At 36.7% G+C, this 19755-nt stretch overlaps 2 protein-coding genes across 3 annotated transcripts in view; one reads left to right on the forward strand and one right to left on the reverse strand.

The window, feature by feature from the left end:
• TAX1BP1 (Tax1 binding protein 1) overlaps positions 1–19755 on the forward strand; it is a 93106-nt gene that overhangs the window by 27206 nt on the left and 46145 nt on the right. For both annotated transcript variants that reach the window (XM_061198622.1, XM_061198623.1), the window contains exons 5-7: positions 496–654; positions 14869–15017; positions 15127–15217. In XM_061198622.1, the coding sequence (XP_061054605.1) occupies positions 496–654; positions 14869–15017; positions 15127–15217 (399 nt within the window). The remainder of the gene's footprint in view (positions 1–495; positions 655–14868; positions 15018–15126; positions 15218–19755) is intronic.
• On the reverse strand, positions 4524–5018 carry LOC133096314 (endoribonuclease YbeY-like). Its single transcript, XM_061197861.1, has one exon. It carries the CDS (start codon positions 5016–5018, stop codon positions 4524–4526), a length of 495 nt encoding a protein of 164 aa, XP_061053844.1.

Below are 19755 nucleotides of genomic sequence, written 5' to 3' on the forward strand. Positions count from 1 at the left end.
TTATTCCTAAGTACCTTATTTAAAGAACCAAAACTTTTCACAGTAATCCCATAGATGAAGGCCTTATGTAACACACAAGGAAGTTCTTGATAGATTCAAAAATTTCCCATAGATTTGCATTCAAGAAGAGGTACACATTTTTCTCCTTGATTATTACCCAAAATAAGAACAGCCCAGAATTAAGTCACTTATGAAACTTAATATGCCTTATTTTTAGTACTGATTTGAAAAGTGGTTAGCAGGCAACTTCATAATAAAATTCATTACTTTTATACCTTCTTGTAATGTTTTTTTCTTTGCCCAACCAAAAAATGGTTTAAATTTATGATTCATGAATTTTTCTAACTGAAGACTAAAAGAGTCTGATTGATATGAAGTAGATAGTATGTAAAAGTTCTTTCTGCAAATTTCTTCGCTATTTTTTTGAAATAGAAAACTGAATTAGTAATGTATTGTAGGATTATAAAAAAACAATTTGAGTTTTCTGTTTTATAGTTGAAAATTGAGAAAACCATGAAAGAAAAAGAAGAACTGTTAAAGTTAATTGCTGTTCTGGAAAAAGAAACAACACAACTTCGAGAACAAGTTGGAAGAATGGAAAGAGAACTTAACCATGAGAAAGAAGGATGTGAACAACTGCAAGCAGAGCAAAAGGTTAGTTGTGTCTTATGTAACTGATTGGAGTTATAGTATATTGTCTGAAACCCACTTTTTTCAGGAACTGAACCAGTTAAAATGAGTGAAGACCACATGTTGAAAAAAGTAGCATTTAGATAGATGTTTGTATGAGAATAGGTCAGAGCCTATCAATCTTCTGTCATAGCCTCTTTTATGTTGTAAATGGTTAAAATACCTGTAGATTTTTGGTATCAGGCTTGTGACATAGTCCCTGACAACTGTTTCTAGATGCTTTACATCTAATTGTAGAATACTTGATTGATCTTGGGGAGAGGGGTTAGAAATACAATTAGGAATGATAAACACTGAATAAAGGGAAGAATAGAACAAAGTAGTTAAAATTACTTTTCTAAAAAGTAGTATTTAGTGAAATAAGATATAATATTAGAATTTTGAAATCCTTGATGTGAGAAATGCAATAAATTATACTAAAAACCACCTAACTAAAAATTGGCACCATTTCTTAATCTAAGAAAAAAAGAAGTATAAGTGTAAAACAGTGTGGCCTGATTAGAGATACAAATGGATTTAAGTCAGTAGCCAAAAACAATGGAAAAAAACAATCACCTAATTTATTTAATATTTTCATAAGAAAATTTGTTAGTTTTGACAAACTTGCACAGATTATGATTATACATATCACAGTCTCACATATGTTATAACTAGTTGGATATGCTAATGTCCATTGACAGGATTGATCTATTGTTCCCTAAGGATGGGGTCTGTTCCATTATTCTTTTGTGCAGCAAGACCTAGAACAGTTGCTTAATAATTGTTAATTGAACCATTAGTACAGTGATTCTCAGTAGGTTTTATACTCCAGTGAAGTGGTTGTATATTGCACACCTGAGCAGAGATGATACACAGATAGGGCTCAAACTGAACAGATTTCTTTAGCCTTATTCTGTTTGTTTGAGGATTGCTTATTTGGGTTAGAGGGTAAACGTAACATATAGCAATGTATACATTTGTGAATCTCCTTATAAACATCTGTAAAGTCTTCTGTCCTTATTACCATTAGCCTTTTTAGTTTAAAATACAGTTATTCCCCCAATTTTACTCTTGGGGAATACTTGCAGTCCTGCAGTAGGAGTATCCTACAGTAGGAGTAAGATACTCTATTTGGGTAAGGAACCACTTTTTTTTTTTTTTTTTTTTTTTTTGTGACCGTGGGGCATGTGGGATCTTAGTTCCCCAACCAGGGATTGAATCAGTGCCCCCTGCAGTGGAAGCACAGAGTCTTAACCACTGGACCACCAGGGATGTCCAAGGAACCACTTTTTAAATTTGAACTTTTTAAGCAGGTGTACCAAATATTATATTATAAATGTTATGATAAAATCTCATTGTATGTGCCTAGCTTGACTATTAGGACATTCAGCTAAATTTTTAATTCAATTGTTCTAACTCCTTTGCTATCCTTTGTATAATTCTTACCCTTCTCTTTCTATTCTTCACACATTTCTCTCGATGTTTGTACCTGGATTTGATAGTTTTCCAAAGTGGCCCATTACAGCATGAACTTAGCCCATGAGATCAAGAATACCCTGAAATATGGCCTTTAAGGTTAGACTCTGATCGCTTTGAAATCCAAGGGAAGAAAGGATGATTTGCGAGAGTAGGAATGGCAGAATGAGAGGCCTTCAATTGCGTGAAATACTGATGTACATTAGGCCATTTCTCTGGTTCAGTCGAGTATTAGCTGAGATTTAAACAGTCTCAGGTTCTCTCTGCTGTCCAGGTGACAAGGGGTTAAGCACTACAGACAAGACTAAAGATTATTCTGACAGACTTTGGTTGAGAAAGTGGTAGATTGAGGTCAAGGGATTAATGAAGCAAAATCTGTAGGAGATTGTGGCTGTGGTACCCAGAAGAGATCTTTGGAAGTTTTTATGGCAACTCATAAATCTTGATGACAGTCACTAATCTTGAAAGGCACTTCTTCCTTGCTGCTATCCTTCCATTGGAAGGTACTCTCTGGGAAGATGAAGTATGTGGAAGTGATTTTTAAAAATATGTTATACTGTAGAAAATGGTGATAAAAGGACCTAGAATGGTATTGGTTACATAATAGATGCTCACTAACTTTTAAGTAGCTATTATTGTTGTATTAATTTTCATAGTGATAGACCAGAGAATCATCAAGGAAGAACTAAAATATGAAGAGTGTCATCCAAGAGGAATAGAAATTGACAGCATTTTCCCCAGATTTTAAAAGTATTGATAATATTTGTATAATGTTATATACAAACAATTATGAGTTATATTTTGGCAACTGCTTATTTCTGGGGATAAAATAACATGCTTGCCAGGAGAGATAGTTCTTCTTTGTTACTAGTCGTGGGGCTTGTAGTTTTTTATGAATTTGCTTTTTACTTCCAAAATTATAGTCTCCATCTTAATCAGGGAGGCCTGCTGGGCAGTTAGAACAGCTCAGGAACTTTCAAACCTGGGTTAGTTGTGTGGCTTCTAAAATCTGTGACATTTCTTGGCATCTGTTTAAAATCTATTCCATGGTATGAATTCTAAAAAACAATCTTCATATAATAGTTCTAAAGGGCTTCTCTTTGAGGTATGAGTATATACCCTCTGAATATCTGAAGGACTATTAAGATATTTACAATTCATTTAAAACTTTATAATAGTATACTAGGAATGATCTGTAGAGAACTTCAGTTTCTTCATGGTAGAAGAAATATATTGCATTTTCATTGTTTTATAAAATATGATTAACTTATTACCCATTCAAAACTTGACAAATACTAAAACAGTTAAATGTTTATAATAATTAAATGTTTATAAATAAAATCTTCCATCTTTTGTAAACATTGACTTTTCTCATTGTAAAATGCCACTAGAGGGAACACTCATTTTGTAAATTAAAAGAATTGGACAAGTTAAGATTATCAAAACCAATTGGTATAAGTGATGTATTTAATTATATTTAACGTTGGCTCCTTAAAGATATAAGGTAGGATTACAAAGTAGATTAAAACTGAAACCAAATAATATTTATAAATTGAGAACTATAAATTATATATTGTATTTCCCCTAGATTATTTTAATGTGATATATATGTTCCATTATTCATGTATACTCTAAATTTAAAAAGTAACAATTTTCATTAAGGATAATTTTTACATTCATTTTTAGTTCAACTTCAAAGAAGTGTGGATTTTTCTCTCCTGTAAAAGGCTGATTAATAAGAGTAACTCATATAATACTTAATGTAAGCCAGGTGCTATTCTGAGTGTTTTTATGTCTGTTAACTCTCTTTATACTATGAAGTGTAGGTTACTTAACCTGCCTACAATTGAACAGTTTATATAAGTGGTGCAGGCAGGCAGTCTGGCTCCAGCCAGTGCTCTTAATCACACTGTATACTATACCAGTGTTCTTAATGGCACACTATACCTACTGCTGCGGGCTTATCTAATTGATCTTTTTTAAAAACAGCTTTGTTGAGATGTAATTTACATACCCCCAAAGTTCATCACTTTAAAGTATAAAATTCAGTGGTTTTTATTATATTTATAGAATTGTGCAACCATTACCATAACCTAGTTTTAGAACCCCCAAAAGAAATCTTTTTTTTTTTTTTTCTGAGCACTTAGAACTATTTTATTTACAACATTGAAAATAACACACCTACCTGTGTCCTGAACAAAGAAATGAGTGGAAATTTAAGAGGCAGGTTCCACTCATAGAATTCAGCACCTGCTAGGGCTGGCACTTCCGCAGTCCCACAGGACAGCAGTGGCCAGCAGGGACCTCAGCGTGGGGGACCCCTGATCCTTGGGGCCCGAGGGGGTGGTCCACCTTCCATTCACACTGTGGCACTTCGGTCAGAAGAGGCCCCTGCTCAGGGGCTGAAACCTGGTCCCTTTGTGCTTGCTCAGCTCCTCGAGAACCTGCTTCTCCTTCTGGTACCTCTTCTGCCACTCGGCCTCCGTGCTGTGTGTGAAGCCCAGCAGGTGACGGAGCCCGTGGGTGGCAGTCACAGTCAGGATGTCATAGTAATCTTCATTTTCTTTGCAGTGCTGGAAGATATACTCCACTCCCAGGAAAATGTCTCCTAAATTATAGTCATCTGGAAAATCAGGCTGGGGAATTTTGCCTGCTTTCAGATCCTCGTGAAATGGAAAGGAAAGCACATCTGTTGGGGTATTTTTGTGTCTGTAGATTCTGTTAATCGGGTGAATCTTTCTGTTGTCGACACAGACGACCCCCAGGTCGAACCTCTGCACCCACAGGGCTCTCTGCATTGCCTGCACCTTCTCGCGGAGCCGCGCCCGCCTCAGGGGCACCGCCCGCTGCAGGTTCCTCAGCACCAAGCTCATCACGGCCGGAGCCCCGCCCCAAAAGAAATCTTGTACCTATTTGTCGTCACTCTTTATTTCCCACAAGTCCCAGGCAACCACTAATCTAAGTTTCTGTCTCTATGGATTTGCATATTTTGGACATTGCATACAAATGGAATAATATTGTGGCCTTTTGTGACTAGCTTCTTTCACTTATGATGTTTTCAAGCTTCACCCATTTTAGAGTATGTGTCAGCAGTTTGTTCTTTTTAATGTCACATAATATCCCATTGTATTAGTCTTTTTTTAACCCCCAACTTTACATTTATTAGACTTATGTAAAAATTAGCAGGTTGTATGTATATTCCATGTGTTCTTGTTTTTGTTTTGGAGTGCTAGATATATATTTGAAATTAGAAGATTGAAAACTAGATATATATTTGAAATTAGAAAATTGAAAATTGGATGGTATTGAATCTTGTTTTCCAAGTAGGACTAAAATGCGCTGTGATCCTGTTAAGTTTTCTAGTTAGTTTAGTTTATGATTTTTTGGTGCCTAAACTATGAATTGAGTTTTTTTCATAAAATAAATTATATTCTTAACTTGAATATTGGTAACTTAAGATGTACTTCAAGATATTTTAAAACCAATTTCTTTTGTGGGTACTAAGTCAATATTGCTTAAACAGTATGAGGAGCGTGTTATGAACTATTGTATATATTCATATTGTTCTGGTTCTTCAGTTTCACAAACTAGGTAGGGTACCTTGAGACATTACCAGGCATTTGGGAGTTATCATAGGTCTAGGAGTGAGAGAACATGAAAGATCTCTCATTATGATGGTGGCTCTGGCTAGTGTGGACCTCTTCAACTATCTTTATATTTTTGGCTTTATTTATCCTTGCATTGGATACCTGGTTTTGGACAGAGGTAGTTTAAGGCATTTAAACTGCTTAATGTATGGATTGCCCCGATTGCTTATATATATATATCTAATGTGTAGAATTGCTAAAAACCAATTTTGAAGTTAGGGTATCATTGAATTTCTAATTCTCTTTTACCGGTTTATTATTGAGAAGACACAAAGGCTTAATTTTAATGCATAATTTAATGTATTTAGCAATACGTTTCTTTAAAGCCAATTACTTTCATTTTGCACCTGATTTGCTAAGTAATAGTTTCAGAAATTCATAATATTTTGTTTCTAAAATACATTTATATACTTTGAACTAGCTCATAATCTTGTATAGACTAATACAGAGGTGTAACATGAAGCCTTTTTTTTTAACATCTTTATTGGAGTATAATTGCTTTACAATGTTGTGTTAGTTTCTGCTGTATAACAAAGTGAATCAGCTATACGTATACATATATCCCCATATCCCCTCCCTCTTGCGTCTCCCTCCCACCCTCTCTACCCCACCCCTCTAGGTGATCACAAAGCACCGAGCTGATCTCCCTGTGCTATGCGGCTGCTTCCCACTAGCTATCTGTTTTATATTTGGTAGTGTATATATGTCAGTGCTACTCTCTCACTTCATCCCAGCTTACCCTTCCCCCTCCCCGTGTCCTCAAGTCCATTCTCTATGTCTGCGTCTTTATTCCTGTCCTGCCCCTAGGTACATGAAGCATTTTTTATAGTTTGTTTCACAAGACTTGTAGCATTGAGTATTTTTCATTCAGTTTCAGGTATAATTGACAAAATTGTAGGATATTTATAGTGTACATAATGATGATTTGAATATGTATAAAGGAAAGGATTGTGAAAGGAATCCTTGTGAAAGGATTCCTCCCATCTAATTAATTAACACATCTTCAACTACATATTTATCCTTTTTTTTTTTTTTTGGCTGCACTGCGTGGCCTATGGGATGTTAGTTCCCAGACCAGGGATCGAACCCGTGCCCCCTGCAGTGGAAGCACGGAGTCCTAACCACTGGGCCGCCAGGGAATTCCCCTGTTTATCCTTTTTGTGTGTGTGTGTGTGTGTGTGTGTGTGAGAGAGAGAGAGAGAGAGAGAGAGGGAGGGAGAAAAAGAAAGAGAGAACATTTAAGTTCTCTCTTAGCAAATTTCAATTATACAGTATAGTGTTGTTAACTGTAGTCACAATGTTATACATTAGATCCTCAGACTTTATTCATCTTATAGCTAAAACTTTGTCCCCTATTATCAACCTCCCTGCCTCCCACCCCTCAGCCCCTGGCACCCACTTTTCTATTCTTTTTCTATGAGTTTGACTTTTTATTTAGATTCTGCATATAAGTAGATACCATGCAGTATTTGTCTGGCGTATTTCACTTAGCATAATGCTCTCAAGGTCCATCCATGTTGTTGCAAATGGCAGGATTTTCTTCTTTCTCATGACTGAACAGTATTCCATTGTATTTATATACCACATTTTCTGTATCCATTCACTCACTGATATACATTTAGGTTGTTTCTTTATCTTGATTGTTGTGCATATGCTGCAGTGAACATGAGAGTGCAGATAAATCTCTTCCATATCCTGTTTTCATTTCCTTTGGGTACATACCCAGGAGTGGGATTGCTGAATCACATGGTATAGTTTTAGTTCCGTGTTGTTTTCCATGGTGCCTGCACCAGTTTACATTTCCACCGTGCACAAGGGTTCCCTTTTCTCCACATCTTCACCAGTATTTTGTTATCCCTTGTATGTATGTATGTATGTATGTATGTATTTATTTATTTATTTATTTAGGGCTGCACTGGGTCTTTGTTGCTGCTCGCGGGCTTTCTCTAGTTGCAGTGAGCGGGAGCTACTCTTCTTTGCGGTGCACATGCTTCTCATTGCGGTGGCTTCTCTTGTTGAGGAGCACGAGCTTCAGTAGTCGTGGCACGCAGGCTTAGTTGCTCCACAGCACGTGGGATCTTCCGGGAGCAGGGCTCGAACCCGTGTCCCCTGCATTGGCAGGCGGATTCTTAACCACTGTGCTGCCAGGAAAGTCCTATCCCTTGTCTTTTTGATGACAGCCATTCTGATAGGTGTGAGCTGATATGCATTGTGGCTTTGATTTGCATTTCCCTGATTTTGAGCACCTTTTCATGTACCTTGAGCACCTTTTCATGTGCCTGTTGGCCATTCATATGTTGTCTTTGGAAGAAAATGTCTTTTCAGTTCCTCTGCCAATTTTTAAATTGGATTGTGGGGTTTTTATTGGGGGGGCAGCTGTTGAGGTGTGTGAATTCTTTAAATATAATTTTGGATATTAACCTCTTATCAGATATTTGATTTGCAAACATTTTCTCCAGTTTCAGAGGTTGCTTTTTCATTTTGTTGGTGGTTTCCTTTGCTGTGCGGAACCTTTTTTAGTTTGATGTAGTCCTGCTTGTTTATTTTTGCTTTTGGTATCAAATCCAAAAATTCATTGCCAAGACCAAGGTCAAGGAGCTTATTACCCCCTGTGTTCTCTCCTAGGAGTTGTATGGTTTCAAGTCTTAAATTTAAGTCTTTTATTCATTTGAGTTGATTTTTGTGTATGGTTTAAGATGGTGGTCCAGTTTCATTCTTTTGCATGTGGCTGTCCAGCTTTCCCAGGACAATTTGTTGAAGAGAGTACCCTTTTCCTAGTGTATATTCTTGGTTCCTTTGTTGTACTGATAGATTGATTGAACACATATGCATGGGTTTATTGCTGGGTCTCTTTTCTGTTCCATTGATCTGGTGTAATGTAAATCATTCAATTTTAATTTAAAAAGCAACTTAATATAAGTAAAATTATACCATCCTAAATTTTTTCTTCTTATTTAAAAACGTATGTGAAACCCAACATTAAAAATTACTTGTCTGTGGAATGTGTACATGTTCAGGAAATAATTTAGACATTTGTAGATATATTTGTAGCCTTTCTTCCCTCTCCTTTTTCTACTCCAACCAAAAAAATTTAATCCTTTGGATCTGGAATTTTCTTGTAAAGCTAGAATTTTTTTTTAACCATTTATTTATTTATATTTAATTTTTATTTTATATTGGAGTATAGTTGATTTACAATGTTGTGTTAGTTTCAGGTGTACAGAAAAGTGATTCAGTTGTACATATATATATATATATGTATATATATATATATACACACACACATACACACACACATTCTTTTTCAGATTCTTATCCCATATAGGTTATTACAGAATATTGAGTAGAGTTCCCTGTGCTCTTCAGTAGGTCGTTGTTGATTATCTATTTTATATATAGTAGTGTGTATATGTTAATCCCAAACTTCTAATTTATCCTTCCTCCCAACATTTCCCCTTTGGTAACCATAAGTTTGTTTTTTTTTTAAATTTTATTTATTTATTTATTTTTGACTGTGTTGGGTCTTCGTTGCTGCACGCGGGCTTTTTCTAGTTGCGGCAAACGGGGGCTATTCTTTGTTGCGGTGCGTGGGCTTCTCCTTGCGGTGGCTTCTCTTGTTGTGGAGCACAGGTTCTAGGCACGTGGGCTTCAGTAGTTGTGGTGCGCGGGCTCGGTAGTTGTGGCTCGCAGGCTCTAGAGCACAGGCTCAGTAGCTGTGGTGTGCGGGCTCAGTAGTTGTGGCTTGCAGGCTCTAGAGTGCAGGCTCAGTAGTTGTGGCGCACGGGCTTAGTTGCTCCACGGCGTGTGGGATCTTCCCGGACCAGGGCTCAAACCCGTGCCCCCTGCATTGGCAGGCGGATTCTTAACCACTGTGCCACCTGGGATGTCCCCATAAGTTTGTTTCTGAAGTCTGTGAGTCTGTTTCTGTTTTGTAAATAAGTTCATTTGTGTCATTTTTTTAGGTTCCACATATAAGTGATATTATATAATATTTTTCTTTTTCTGACTTCACTTAGTATGATAATCTCTAAGTCTGTCTATGTTGCTGCAAATGTCATTATTTCATTCTTTTTTATGGCTGAGTAATATTCCATTGTATGTATGTATGTGTGTGTGTATATATATACCACATCTTCTTTATCCATTCCTCCATTAGTGGACATTTAGGTTGCTTCCATGTCTTAGCTATTGTAAATAGTGCTGCATTGAACATTGGGGTGCATGTATCTTTTCGAATTATGGTTTTCTCTAGATATATGCCCCGGAATGGGATTGCTGGATCATATGGTAGTTCTATTTTCAGTTTTTTAAGGAACCCCCCATACTGTTCTTCATAGTGGCTGTACGAGTTTACATTCCCACCAGCAGTGTAGGAGGGTTCCCTTTTCTCCACACCCTCTCCAGCATTTGTTATTTGTAGACTTTTTGATGATGGCCATTCTGACTGATGTGAGGTGATACCTCACTGTAGTTTTGATATGCATTTCTCTAATAATTAGTGATGTTGAGCATCTTTTCATGTGCTTTTTGGCCATCTGTATGTCTTCTTTGGAGAAATGTCTATTAAGGTCTTCTGTCTTTTTTTTGGCCGTGCAGCTTGGCTTGTAGGATCTTAGTTCCTTGAACAGGGATCAAACCTGGACCCTTGGCAGTGAAAGGATGGAGTCCTAACCACTGGACCACCAGGGAATTCCCTGCCCAGTTTTTGATTTGGTTGTTTTTTTTGATACTGAGCTGCATGAGCTGTTTGTATATTTTGGAGATTAATCCCTTGTCGGTTGCATCGTTTGCAAATATTTTTTCCCATTCTATGGGTTGCCTTTTCGTGTTTTGTTTTTTTGTGTATGTGTGTGCGTGTGCTGGGTCTTCATTGAGGTGTGCGGGCTCTTCATTGCGGTGTGCGGGCTTCTCTAGTTGTGGCGCATGGGCTTCTCTAGTCATGGTGTGCAGGCTTCTGTAGTCTCTAGTTATGGCGTGCGGGCTTAGTGGCCCCATGGCGTGTGGGATTTTAGTTCCCCGACCAGGGGTCGAACCCGCGTCCCCTGAATTGGAAGGTGGATTCTTAACCACTGGACCACCAGGGAAGTCCTGTCTTTTCGTTTTGTTTATGGTTTCACAAAGGTAGAATTTAAGTGTATTTGCTCATAGCAGACTTTTGATAGTAGAAGTGGCTCTTATTACATTTTATTGTATTTAAACTTTGCTCTCTTGGAATATGGACAATATTCTCCATGGAAATTTTCTTTTTTTTCTTTTTTAAAAATTTATTTATTTTGGCTGAGCCGGGTCTTAGTTGTGGCATGCATGCTCTTAGTTGCAGCATGCATGCGGGATCTAGTTCCCCAACCAGGGATCAAACCCAGGCTCCCGGCATTGGGAATGCGGAGTTTTACCCACTGGGCCACAAGGGAAGTCCCTTCATGGAAATGTTCTTGGTGCAATTTTTTGCCGTTGTTGTTTGAATAAAAGTATAAGGTTTTCTTAAGATAAATTTGAAGTTTATTACCGAAGAGGTTGTATGAATATTTGTTGTTTAAATTCAGAGACCTAAAGTACTGCAAATTGAAATATGCTAAAGTAAGTTATGGTTTCTATCAGGTTAGTTTACAAATAAAAAACAAACAAAAACTGTAACCGAGGGACTTCCCAGGTGGCGCAGTGGTTTAGACTCGGTGCTCCCAACGCAGGGGGCCTGGGTTCGATCCCTTTTCCGGGAACTAGGTCTCACATGCGTGCTGCAAGTAAGAGTTCGCATGCCACAACTAAGGAGCTGGCGAGCTGCAACAAAGGAGCCCACCTGCTGCAACTAAGACCCGATGCAACCAAATAAATAAATAAATATTTAAAAAAAAACTAACTGAAACTTAAACAGGTTGTTTTTATGGGAGCAATGTTAATGAAACAGTTAATTCCCTAGTTATTATTGTTATTTATTTATTTTGCCTTTTAGCACATTATTTTAATGCCATGAAGATAGTTTATTATAGTACGTTGTTGTCAGTTATATTTTTGTTTGGTGTATTTCTAGGAACCAGAGAAGATATATTTATATTTTCTATAACTATCTACATAGCTTGGTATTATAGTTGATTTCAAGAAGCACAGTGTTTGAGAAAAGCCAGATTACCTCAAATGAGTAAGATTTATTTTAAAATCTATTACCAATTTCCATAAATGACATAATCCTTTTGCCAATGATTTGCCATTTAGAGTATTCAGGTACTAATTTACTAAATTTTATTGCTGTATATGTTTGAATCCAGAATATCATCATACTTTTTTCTAGATAATTGTCTGGTTTCTTTACATATATTCATTTGCAGTCAGAGTTAATTTTGTCTTTATTTAACATAGGAATAAATGTGTTGTTAAGATATTTTTAGTGCATGTTTAGCCCCATAGATGATTCACAGTCTTTTTATCTGGTTCATATTTGAGGGTTATGACTTGGGGGAGTTGGTAATAGTGGGTCATGGTGATGTGATCCTTCAATTTAGGAGGAGGGGGCGAAGTCTGCTGCATGAATCTGAAATGCCCAAATCTCTTAATCTCCTTTTGCCCCCACTTTTGTTACTGTTCTTATCTTGGTGCACAGTGTAGCTGACTTACTCATCTCTTTAAGTTTTTCTCTGTTTTAATATTAGAATTATGGTGCCCTTTTGACATAGCTTGCAAATACTGACCAAATGAATATTTATTCCAAATTTCAAGTGTTTTTCAAAGACTGTGTTGTAGATTTTACTGTTTTAAAAATGTTATTATTATTTTTTTAAAGAAAACATGGTTCTTAGTTATTTGTATGTACACTAAGGGCTTTGATGTCATTTTCATGCTAAGGAAAACTAGACACATTGAAGATGGTTATCCTTCACTCAGACATGAGTGCTACAGGCCTGAAGAATAATCCCCACTTTAGTATTTTCATGCCTTTTGCAGTGGGCTTGGATGCTGAGAAGCTATTGGTTGCTTTTATAGGTACCAAGAAAAGATTCCGAGACTCTCAAGTATAGTTAGAATTAATTTGTGACTCACTATAGGGTTTACTGACTCATAGATAAAGCAGTTAGTTTATGTTTTGTGTTTAGTTGCTTATGAATCTTTTCTAGTTATTCTCCTATACATTTTCTTTAGAATGCTATTTACCTACTATAGAACTTCATTAATTGCAGAATCAGAAACTAGTTTTTGCCTCTGGGCAATCTAATCTTTTTCCTAGGAAGAAATACCTGGATTAAATCTGTAGCCTATTCACAGTACCAAGAGAGCATTTGGTAAAAATAAAAATTAAAAAAAAAAAGTAAAAAACTATTTAGAAACCTCTCTGACTGTCCTTATAAATCAGCAAGACAAATACTGAAAATGTGTCAAATATTAAAGGATCATTGGATAGTGACAACAATTATGGCAGAGGGAGTAAATATCACCTGCTTTCTCTGGTGTTGTGTAGAATTAAAATCAAAAGCATTTAGTTTTGCATAACAGTCTGGTTTATGTTGCAAATTCAGTAAGGCAAACAGTTGTTTTGAGCAAAAATAAAACCAATAGAGTGTATCTGACCTCTATTGTGATAAGCTTCTTAATGAATTATGTTGTTCGTAGATGCAGTTTAGTAATTTTCATATTCTAGCAAGATATTTAAAGTGATATTCTACCTATAAGTAAAAAATTTGGCTGTTACTTTATGAAAATCAAAGTGGCTTATAAATACTTTGTAACATTTGATACATTTAAATTGGCAGAATGGTGATTTTCTTTAGTTTTCGTTGCTGGGTTGATGGGTGGTACTGTTTTTTTTTTTTTTGGCTGTGCCACAGGGCATGCAGGATCCTAGTTCCCTGACCAGGGATCGAACCCGTGCTCCCTGCAGTGGAAGCGCGGAGTCTTTATTTATTTATGGCCGCGTTGGGTCTTCGTTGCTGCGCTCTGGTTTTCTCTAGTTGCAGTGAGCGGGGGCTAGTCTTCATCGCAGTGTGTGGACTTCTCATTGTGGTGGCTTCTCTTCTTGCGGAGTACGGGCTCTAGAGCGCAGGCTCAGTAGTTGAGGCGAACGGGCTTAGTTGCTCCATGGCATGTGGGATCTTCCCAGACCAGGGCTCGAACCCGTGTCCTCTGCATTGGCAGGGGGATTCTTAACCACTGCGCCACCGGGGAAGGCAGAAGCACGGAGTCTTAACCACTGGACCGCCGGGGAAGTCCCGGGTGGTACTTTCATGAGTACCACCCGGGACTTTTAAAATTTTTAAATTTTAAAATTATTTTTTTAACAAACACAGTTTGTCTTAATTTATCAGTTCTTTTGATTATATAGTTTCCCGTAAGTATGTGGAAACCTCCAAATGCACTGTTACATTTGGTTCTCATAATTTTATAAACGAGGCAGAAAAGGGCTTATTATCTCCATTTTACAAATTATAAAACAGGCTTAGGGAGAGGCTTGATCAGATTCTCATAAGTTACTTAATTGTCTTAATTGATGTGATAAAAAATTTTAAATTATCTTTAAAGTAGACTATTCTATTTTAAAATGAAATTCATCACATTTACTACCTCTTTCATATTCATTTCAGTGTCTTTAAATATTTGTTCCGGCCTCTTGAATCACAGTGACAGGAGCTTTAGGAACATGGCTTTAGGCATATATCTTAACTTAGTGCTTTGGTATAATTATCAGTGGCACTTAGTGATTTATGCTAGAAGAAGTTGGTGTTAACTTTGTTTAGTATCATGAAACCTGTTTTGTCATTGGGGTAACATTGGAAAGCGAGATGTAAAAAGCAAAGTGACTAATTTTTAAATTTTTTCCTCACTTCAGTTGCCTGCCCTCTGGTGGAGAAGTTTGTGAAGTCAGCAAACAGTGTGTGAAAAGTCCTGGAAAAAAGTTAATAATTGTTTAATTTAGTATTTGAAAAGTTTAATGTATGTTACCATTTCAGGTTTAGTTTTTAGTCTTATAAACTTTGGAGGGGACAAATGTGGGATTAAACTTTTAAGCATAAATAGATTTCTTAGAGATATACAAATTTGTTTTCTAATTATGTTTCTGTGTTTCTCAGAATATTTTGTTATTGTTTCTCAGGTTCTTTTTGAAGTCTCACAAAGTTTAAAAATGGAAAATGAAGAATTTAAGAAGAGATACAATGATGCTACATCCAAAGCCCTCCAGCTTGAGGAAGATATTGTGTCAGTCACACATAAAGCTATTGAAAAAGAAACTGAATTAGACAGGTATTCCCGATGCTTTAAAAAAGTATCTTCGTGTTTTAAAACTGTTTTAAGAAAGTTGTTTTTGACTTATGTTAAAAGTTATTGTTAATGTTATTTGACTTTAACTCAGTTTAAAGGACAAACTCAGAAAGGCACAATATGAAAGAGAACAGCTTGAATGTCAATTGAAGACAGAAAAGGATGAGAAGGAACTTTATAAGGTAATTTATTCTTTACATTTTTATTAGTTACCTTTTGCTGTGTAACATGTTACCCTAAAACTTAGTGGTCAGGAATTTGGGAGCAGCTTAGCTGAGTGATTCTTGCTTAGGGTCTCTTGTGTAGTTGCAGTCAGGATGTTGGCAAGGGCTGCAGTTAGCTTAAGGCTCAATTAGAACTAGAGAATCTGCTGTCAAAGTGGCTCACTCACATGACTTTTGGCAGGAGGCTCTTCAGTTTCTTGGAATGTTGCCTCTTCAGTGGCTGCTTGAATGTTCTCACAATATGGCAGCCAGCTTCCCTCAGAGTGAGCTATACAAGAGAGAGCAAGGAGGAAGTCAGTGCATTTTATGACCTGGTCTCCAAGTTGTACGCTGATGCTTCTTCTTTATCTTGTTAATTAGAAGCAAGTCACTCCAGCTGATACACAGGAGAAGGGAATTAGGCTCCACTTCTTTAAGAGAGGAGAATCAAAGGTTTTGGGAGTGTATTTTAAAGCTACCTCATTGTGTATAGTCCCTAAAAGTTAGTTTTCAGGGAATTAAATTGCTGGTGTTTTAGATACTTAGCAGGTAATGTATAATAAGTCAAAGAATTGTAATGGTAACAAGATACCTGTTTATCAGAATTTGTGCAACTAATTATTTTCCCCTTTTAAGAATATATAAACCTTAAGGAGAGCATTAATTTACTTCAGTGATGATCATGTTTTTGGAGTTTGCCTTTTGGAATAATCTTCAGAGACTGTCATTTTAAAAAAGATCCTGTTGACAAATCTTCACCTTTTGAAGTTTTTCCTCCTTTCCTTTTTAAGTGACTCTGAAGTAGGGTACTGAGCTTTAGTTGTCAATAATGTTGTGGATGCGTATTGGGACTTACTTATTTTAAGTGGCTCATAGCAGTTCCTGAAGGAAGTTCCAGATGAGGAATTTCAAGAACAGTCTGAGCTAAGTCAGTATTATTTGGATAGATTCAATCTCTTTATTAGATTAGAAAAGGACAGTACTCATTTATATATTGATAATATGGTATATATTAAAGATAAAACATAAAACTCTGCATATATTCAGTATTTGAGAGTCTCAATTTGCACTAAGAAACTAAAATATGATTTATTGTATTACCAGTGGGTTTTTTCCTCCTTCTCTTTAAAAAACAACTATTCATTTATTTATATACATTGATAAGCTAGATACCAACATTGGGTACCCAAGTATGAAATTCCAAATCTGTTCTGAGGATCACCTCTTTTTTCTTCCATTTTTGTTGAGATATAATTGACATGTAGCACTGTGTAAGTTTACAGTGTACAGTATAATGATTTGACTTGTGTATGTCATGGAATGATGACCACAGTAAGTTTAGTGAACATTCATCATCTCATATAGATATAAACTAAAAGATTTTTTTTCCTTGTAATGAGAACTCTAAGGATTTACTCTCTTAATAACTTTCATATCAATATATAACATATGGCAGTGTTAATTTTAGTTATCATGCTGTACATTACATCCCTAGTACTTACTTATCTTGGAACTGGAAGTTTGTACCTTTTGATTACTTTCATAATTCCACCCTCTGCCTCAGGTAACCACAAATCTGATCTCTTTTTTCACGAGTTTGTTTGCGAAGTTTAATTGACCTACACATAACTGAATTTAGTTTCTGGTGCACAGCATAGTGATTTGATATTTCTATACATTTCAAAATGATCACCACAGTAAGCCTAGTTACCACCTGTCACTATACAAAGGTATTACATAATTATTGACTATATTCCCCATGCTGTACACTTCATACCTGTGACTGATTTTATTTTGTAACTGGAAATTTGTACCTCTTAATCTTCCTCACCTGTTTCTCTCATCCTCCCCCTGCAATCCAGCAACCACTTGTTTGTTCTCTTCATCTATGACTCTGTTTCTTTTTTATGTTTGTTCATTTGTTTTGTTTTTTAGATTCCACATGTAAGTGAAATAATATATTTATCTTTGACTTATTTCGCTTAGCATAATACCGTCTAGGTCTGTCCATGTTGTTGCAGATGGCAAGGTTTTTCTTTTTTATGGCTGAGTAATAGTCCAGTGTGTGTGTGTGTGTGTGTGTGTGTGTGTGTGTTTATGTGTATGTATGTACACACCACGTCTCCTTTATCCATTCATCTATTGATGGGCACGAGGCGGGATGAATTGGGAGATGGGGATTGACATATATACACTATTGACACTATGTATAAAATAGATAACTAATGAGAACCTACTGTATAGCACAGGGAACTCAGTGCTCTGTGGTGACCTAAATGAGAAGGAAATCCAAAAAAGAGGGGATAATTGTATACATATAGCTGATTCACTTTGCTGTACAATATAAACTAACACAATATTGTAAAGCAACTATACTCTAATTTAAAAAAAAATTGATGGGCACTTAGGTTGCTTCCATATCTTGGCTATTGTAGGTAATGCTGCAACACAGGGGTGCTTATAGCTTCTCAAATTAGTGTTTTGTTTTCTTCAGAGAAATACCCAGGAATGGAATTGCTGGATCATATGGTTCTATTTTTAACTTTTTTTTTTTTTTTAAGGTCGCACTGTGCGGCATCTTAGTTCCCCAACCAGGGATCGACCCTGTGCCCCCTGCATTGTGAGCACAGAGTCTTAACCACTGGACCATCAGGGAAGTCCCTATTTTTAAATTTTTGAGGAACCTCCATACAGTTTTCCATAGTGACTGCACCAATTTACATTCCCACTAACAGTGCAGGGGGGTTCCCTTTTCTCCACATTCTTGCCAACACTTGTTATTTGTTGTCTTTTTGATAGTAGCCATTCTGACAGGTGTGAGGTGATATCTCATTGAGGTGGTATTTGATTTCTATTTTCCTGATGATTAGTGATGTTGAACACCTTTTCATTTGCCTGTTGATCATCTGTATGTCTTCTTTGGAGAAATGTCTGTTCAAGTTCTCTGCCCATTTTTTAATTGGACTTGTGTTTTTGATGTTGAGTCGTATGAGTTCTTTGTATATTTTAGATATTAACTCCATGTTGGTTGGATATATCACTTGCAAATATCTTCTCCCATTCAGTAGGTGGCCTTTTCATTTTGTTGACAGTTTCTTTTGCTGGGCAAAAGCTTTTTAGATTGATGTAGTCCCATTTGTTTTATTTTTGCTTTTGATTCCCTTGCCTGAGGAGACACATCCAAAAAAATATTGCTAAGACTGATGTCAAAAAGCATACTGCCTATGTTTTCTTCTAGAAGTTTTATGGTTTCAGGTTTTACATTTAAGTCTTTAATCCATTTTGAGTTTATATATGGTGTGAGAAAGTAGTTCAGTTTGATGATTTTGCATGTAGCTGTCCAGTTTTCCCAATACCATTTATTGAAGAGGTTGTCTTTTCCCTGTTGTAATATTCTTGCCTCCTTTGTCATAGATAAATTGCTTTTATAAGTGTGGGTTCATTTCTGGGCTTTCTGTTCTGTTCCATTGATCTATGTGTCTGTCTTTTTTTTTTTTTTTTTTAATTTTTGGCTGCTTTGGGTCTTCGTTGCGGTGTGCGGGCTTCTCATTGCGGTGGCTTCTCTTGTTGCGGAGCACAGGCTCTAGGTGCGAGGGCTTCAGTAGTTGTGGCACGCGGGCTCTAGACCACAGGCTCAGTAGTTGTGGTGCACGGGCTCAGTTGCTCCGCGGCATGTGGGATCTTCCCGGACCAGGGATCGAACCCGTGTCCCCTGCATTGGCAGGGGGATTCTTAACCACTGTACCACCAGGGAAGTCCCAAAGTTTTTTTTTTTCGGGGGGGGGAGTGGTGTGCCTCGAGGCATGCGGGATCTTATTTCCCTGACCAGGAATCGAACCCATGCTCCCTGCAGTGGAAGCTGGAGTCTTAACTACTGGACCACCAGGGAAGTCCTATGTGTCTGTTTTTGTGCAGTACCATACTGTTTTGATTACTGTAGCTTTGTAGTATACAAAGTATAGTTAATGTGATATATACTGCATTAAAAAATTGAAGGATAAAGATCATATGATCATCTCAGTAGATGCAGAAAAAGCTTTTGACAAAATTCAGCATTCATTTGTGATAAAACCTCAAGTGGGTATAGAGAGAACATACCTCAACATAATAAAAGCCATATATGACAAGCCCACAGCTAACATCGTTAACATACTCAATGGTGAAAAGCTTGAAAGCACTTCCTCTAAGATCGGGAACAAGACAAGGATGCCCACTCTGACTACGTTTATTCCACATAGTATTGGAAGTCCTAGTCACAGCAGTCAGACAAGAAAAAGAAAGAAAAGGAATCCAAATTGGAAAGGAAGTAGTAGAACTGTCACTGTTTGCAGATGACATGATACTATATACAGAAAATCCTAAAGATGCCACCAAAAAACTACTATTTCTCAATGAGTTTGGTTAAGTTGCAAGGTACAAAATTAATATACGGAAATCTGTTGCATTTCTATATACTAACAACAAACTCTCGGAAAGAGAAATTAAGAAAACAATCCCATTTACAATCAAAAAGAATA

Source organism: Eubalaena glacialis, chromosome 8 (genome assembly GCF_028564815.1).
Source record: "Eubalaena glacialis isolate mEubGla1 chromosome 8, mEubGla1.1.hap2.+ XY, whole genome shotgun sequence".
In the NCBI taxonomy this organism is placed as follows: domain Eukaryota; kingdom Metazoa; phylum Chordata; class Mammalia; order Artiodactyla; family Balaenidae; genus Eubalaena; species Eubalaena glacialis.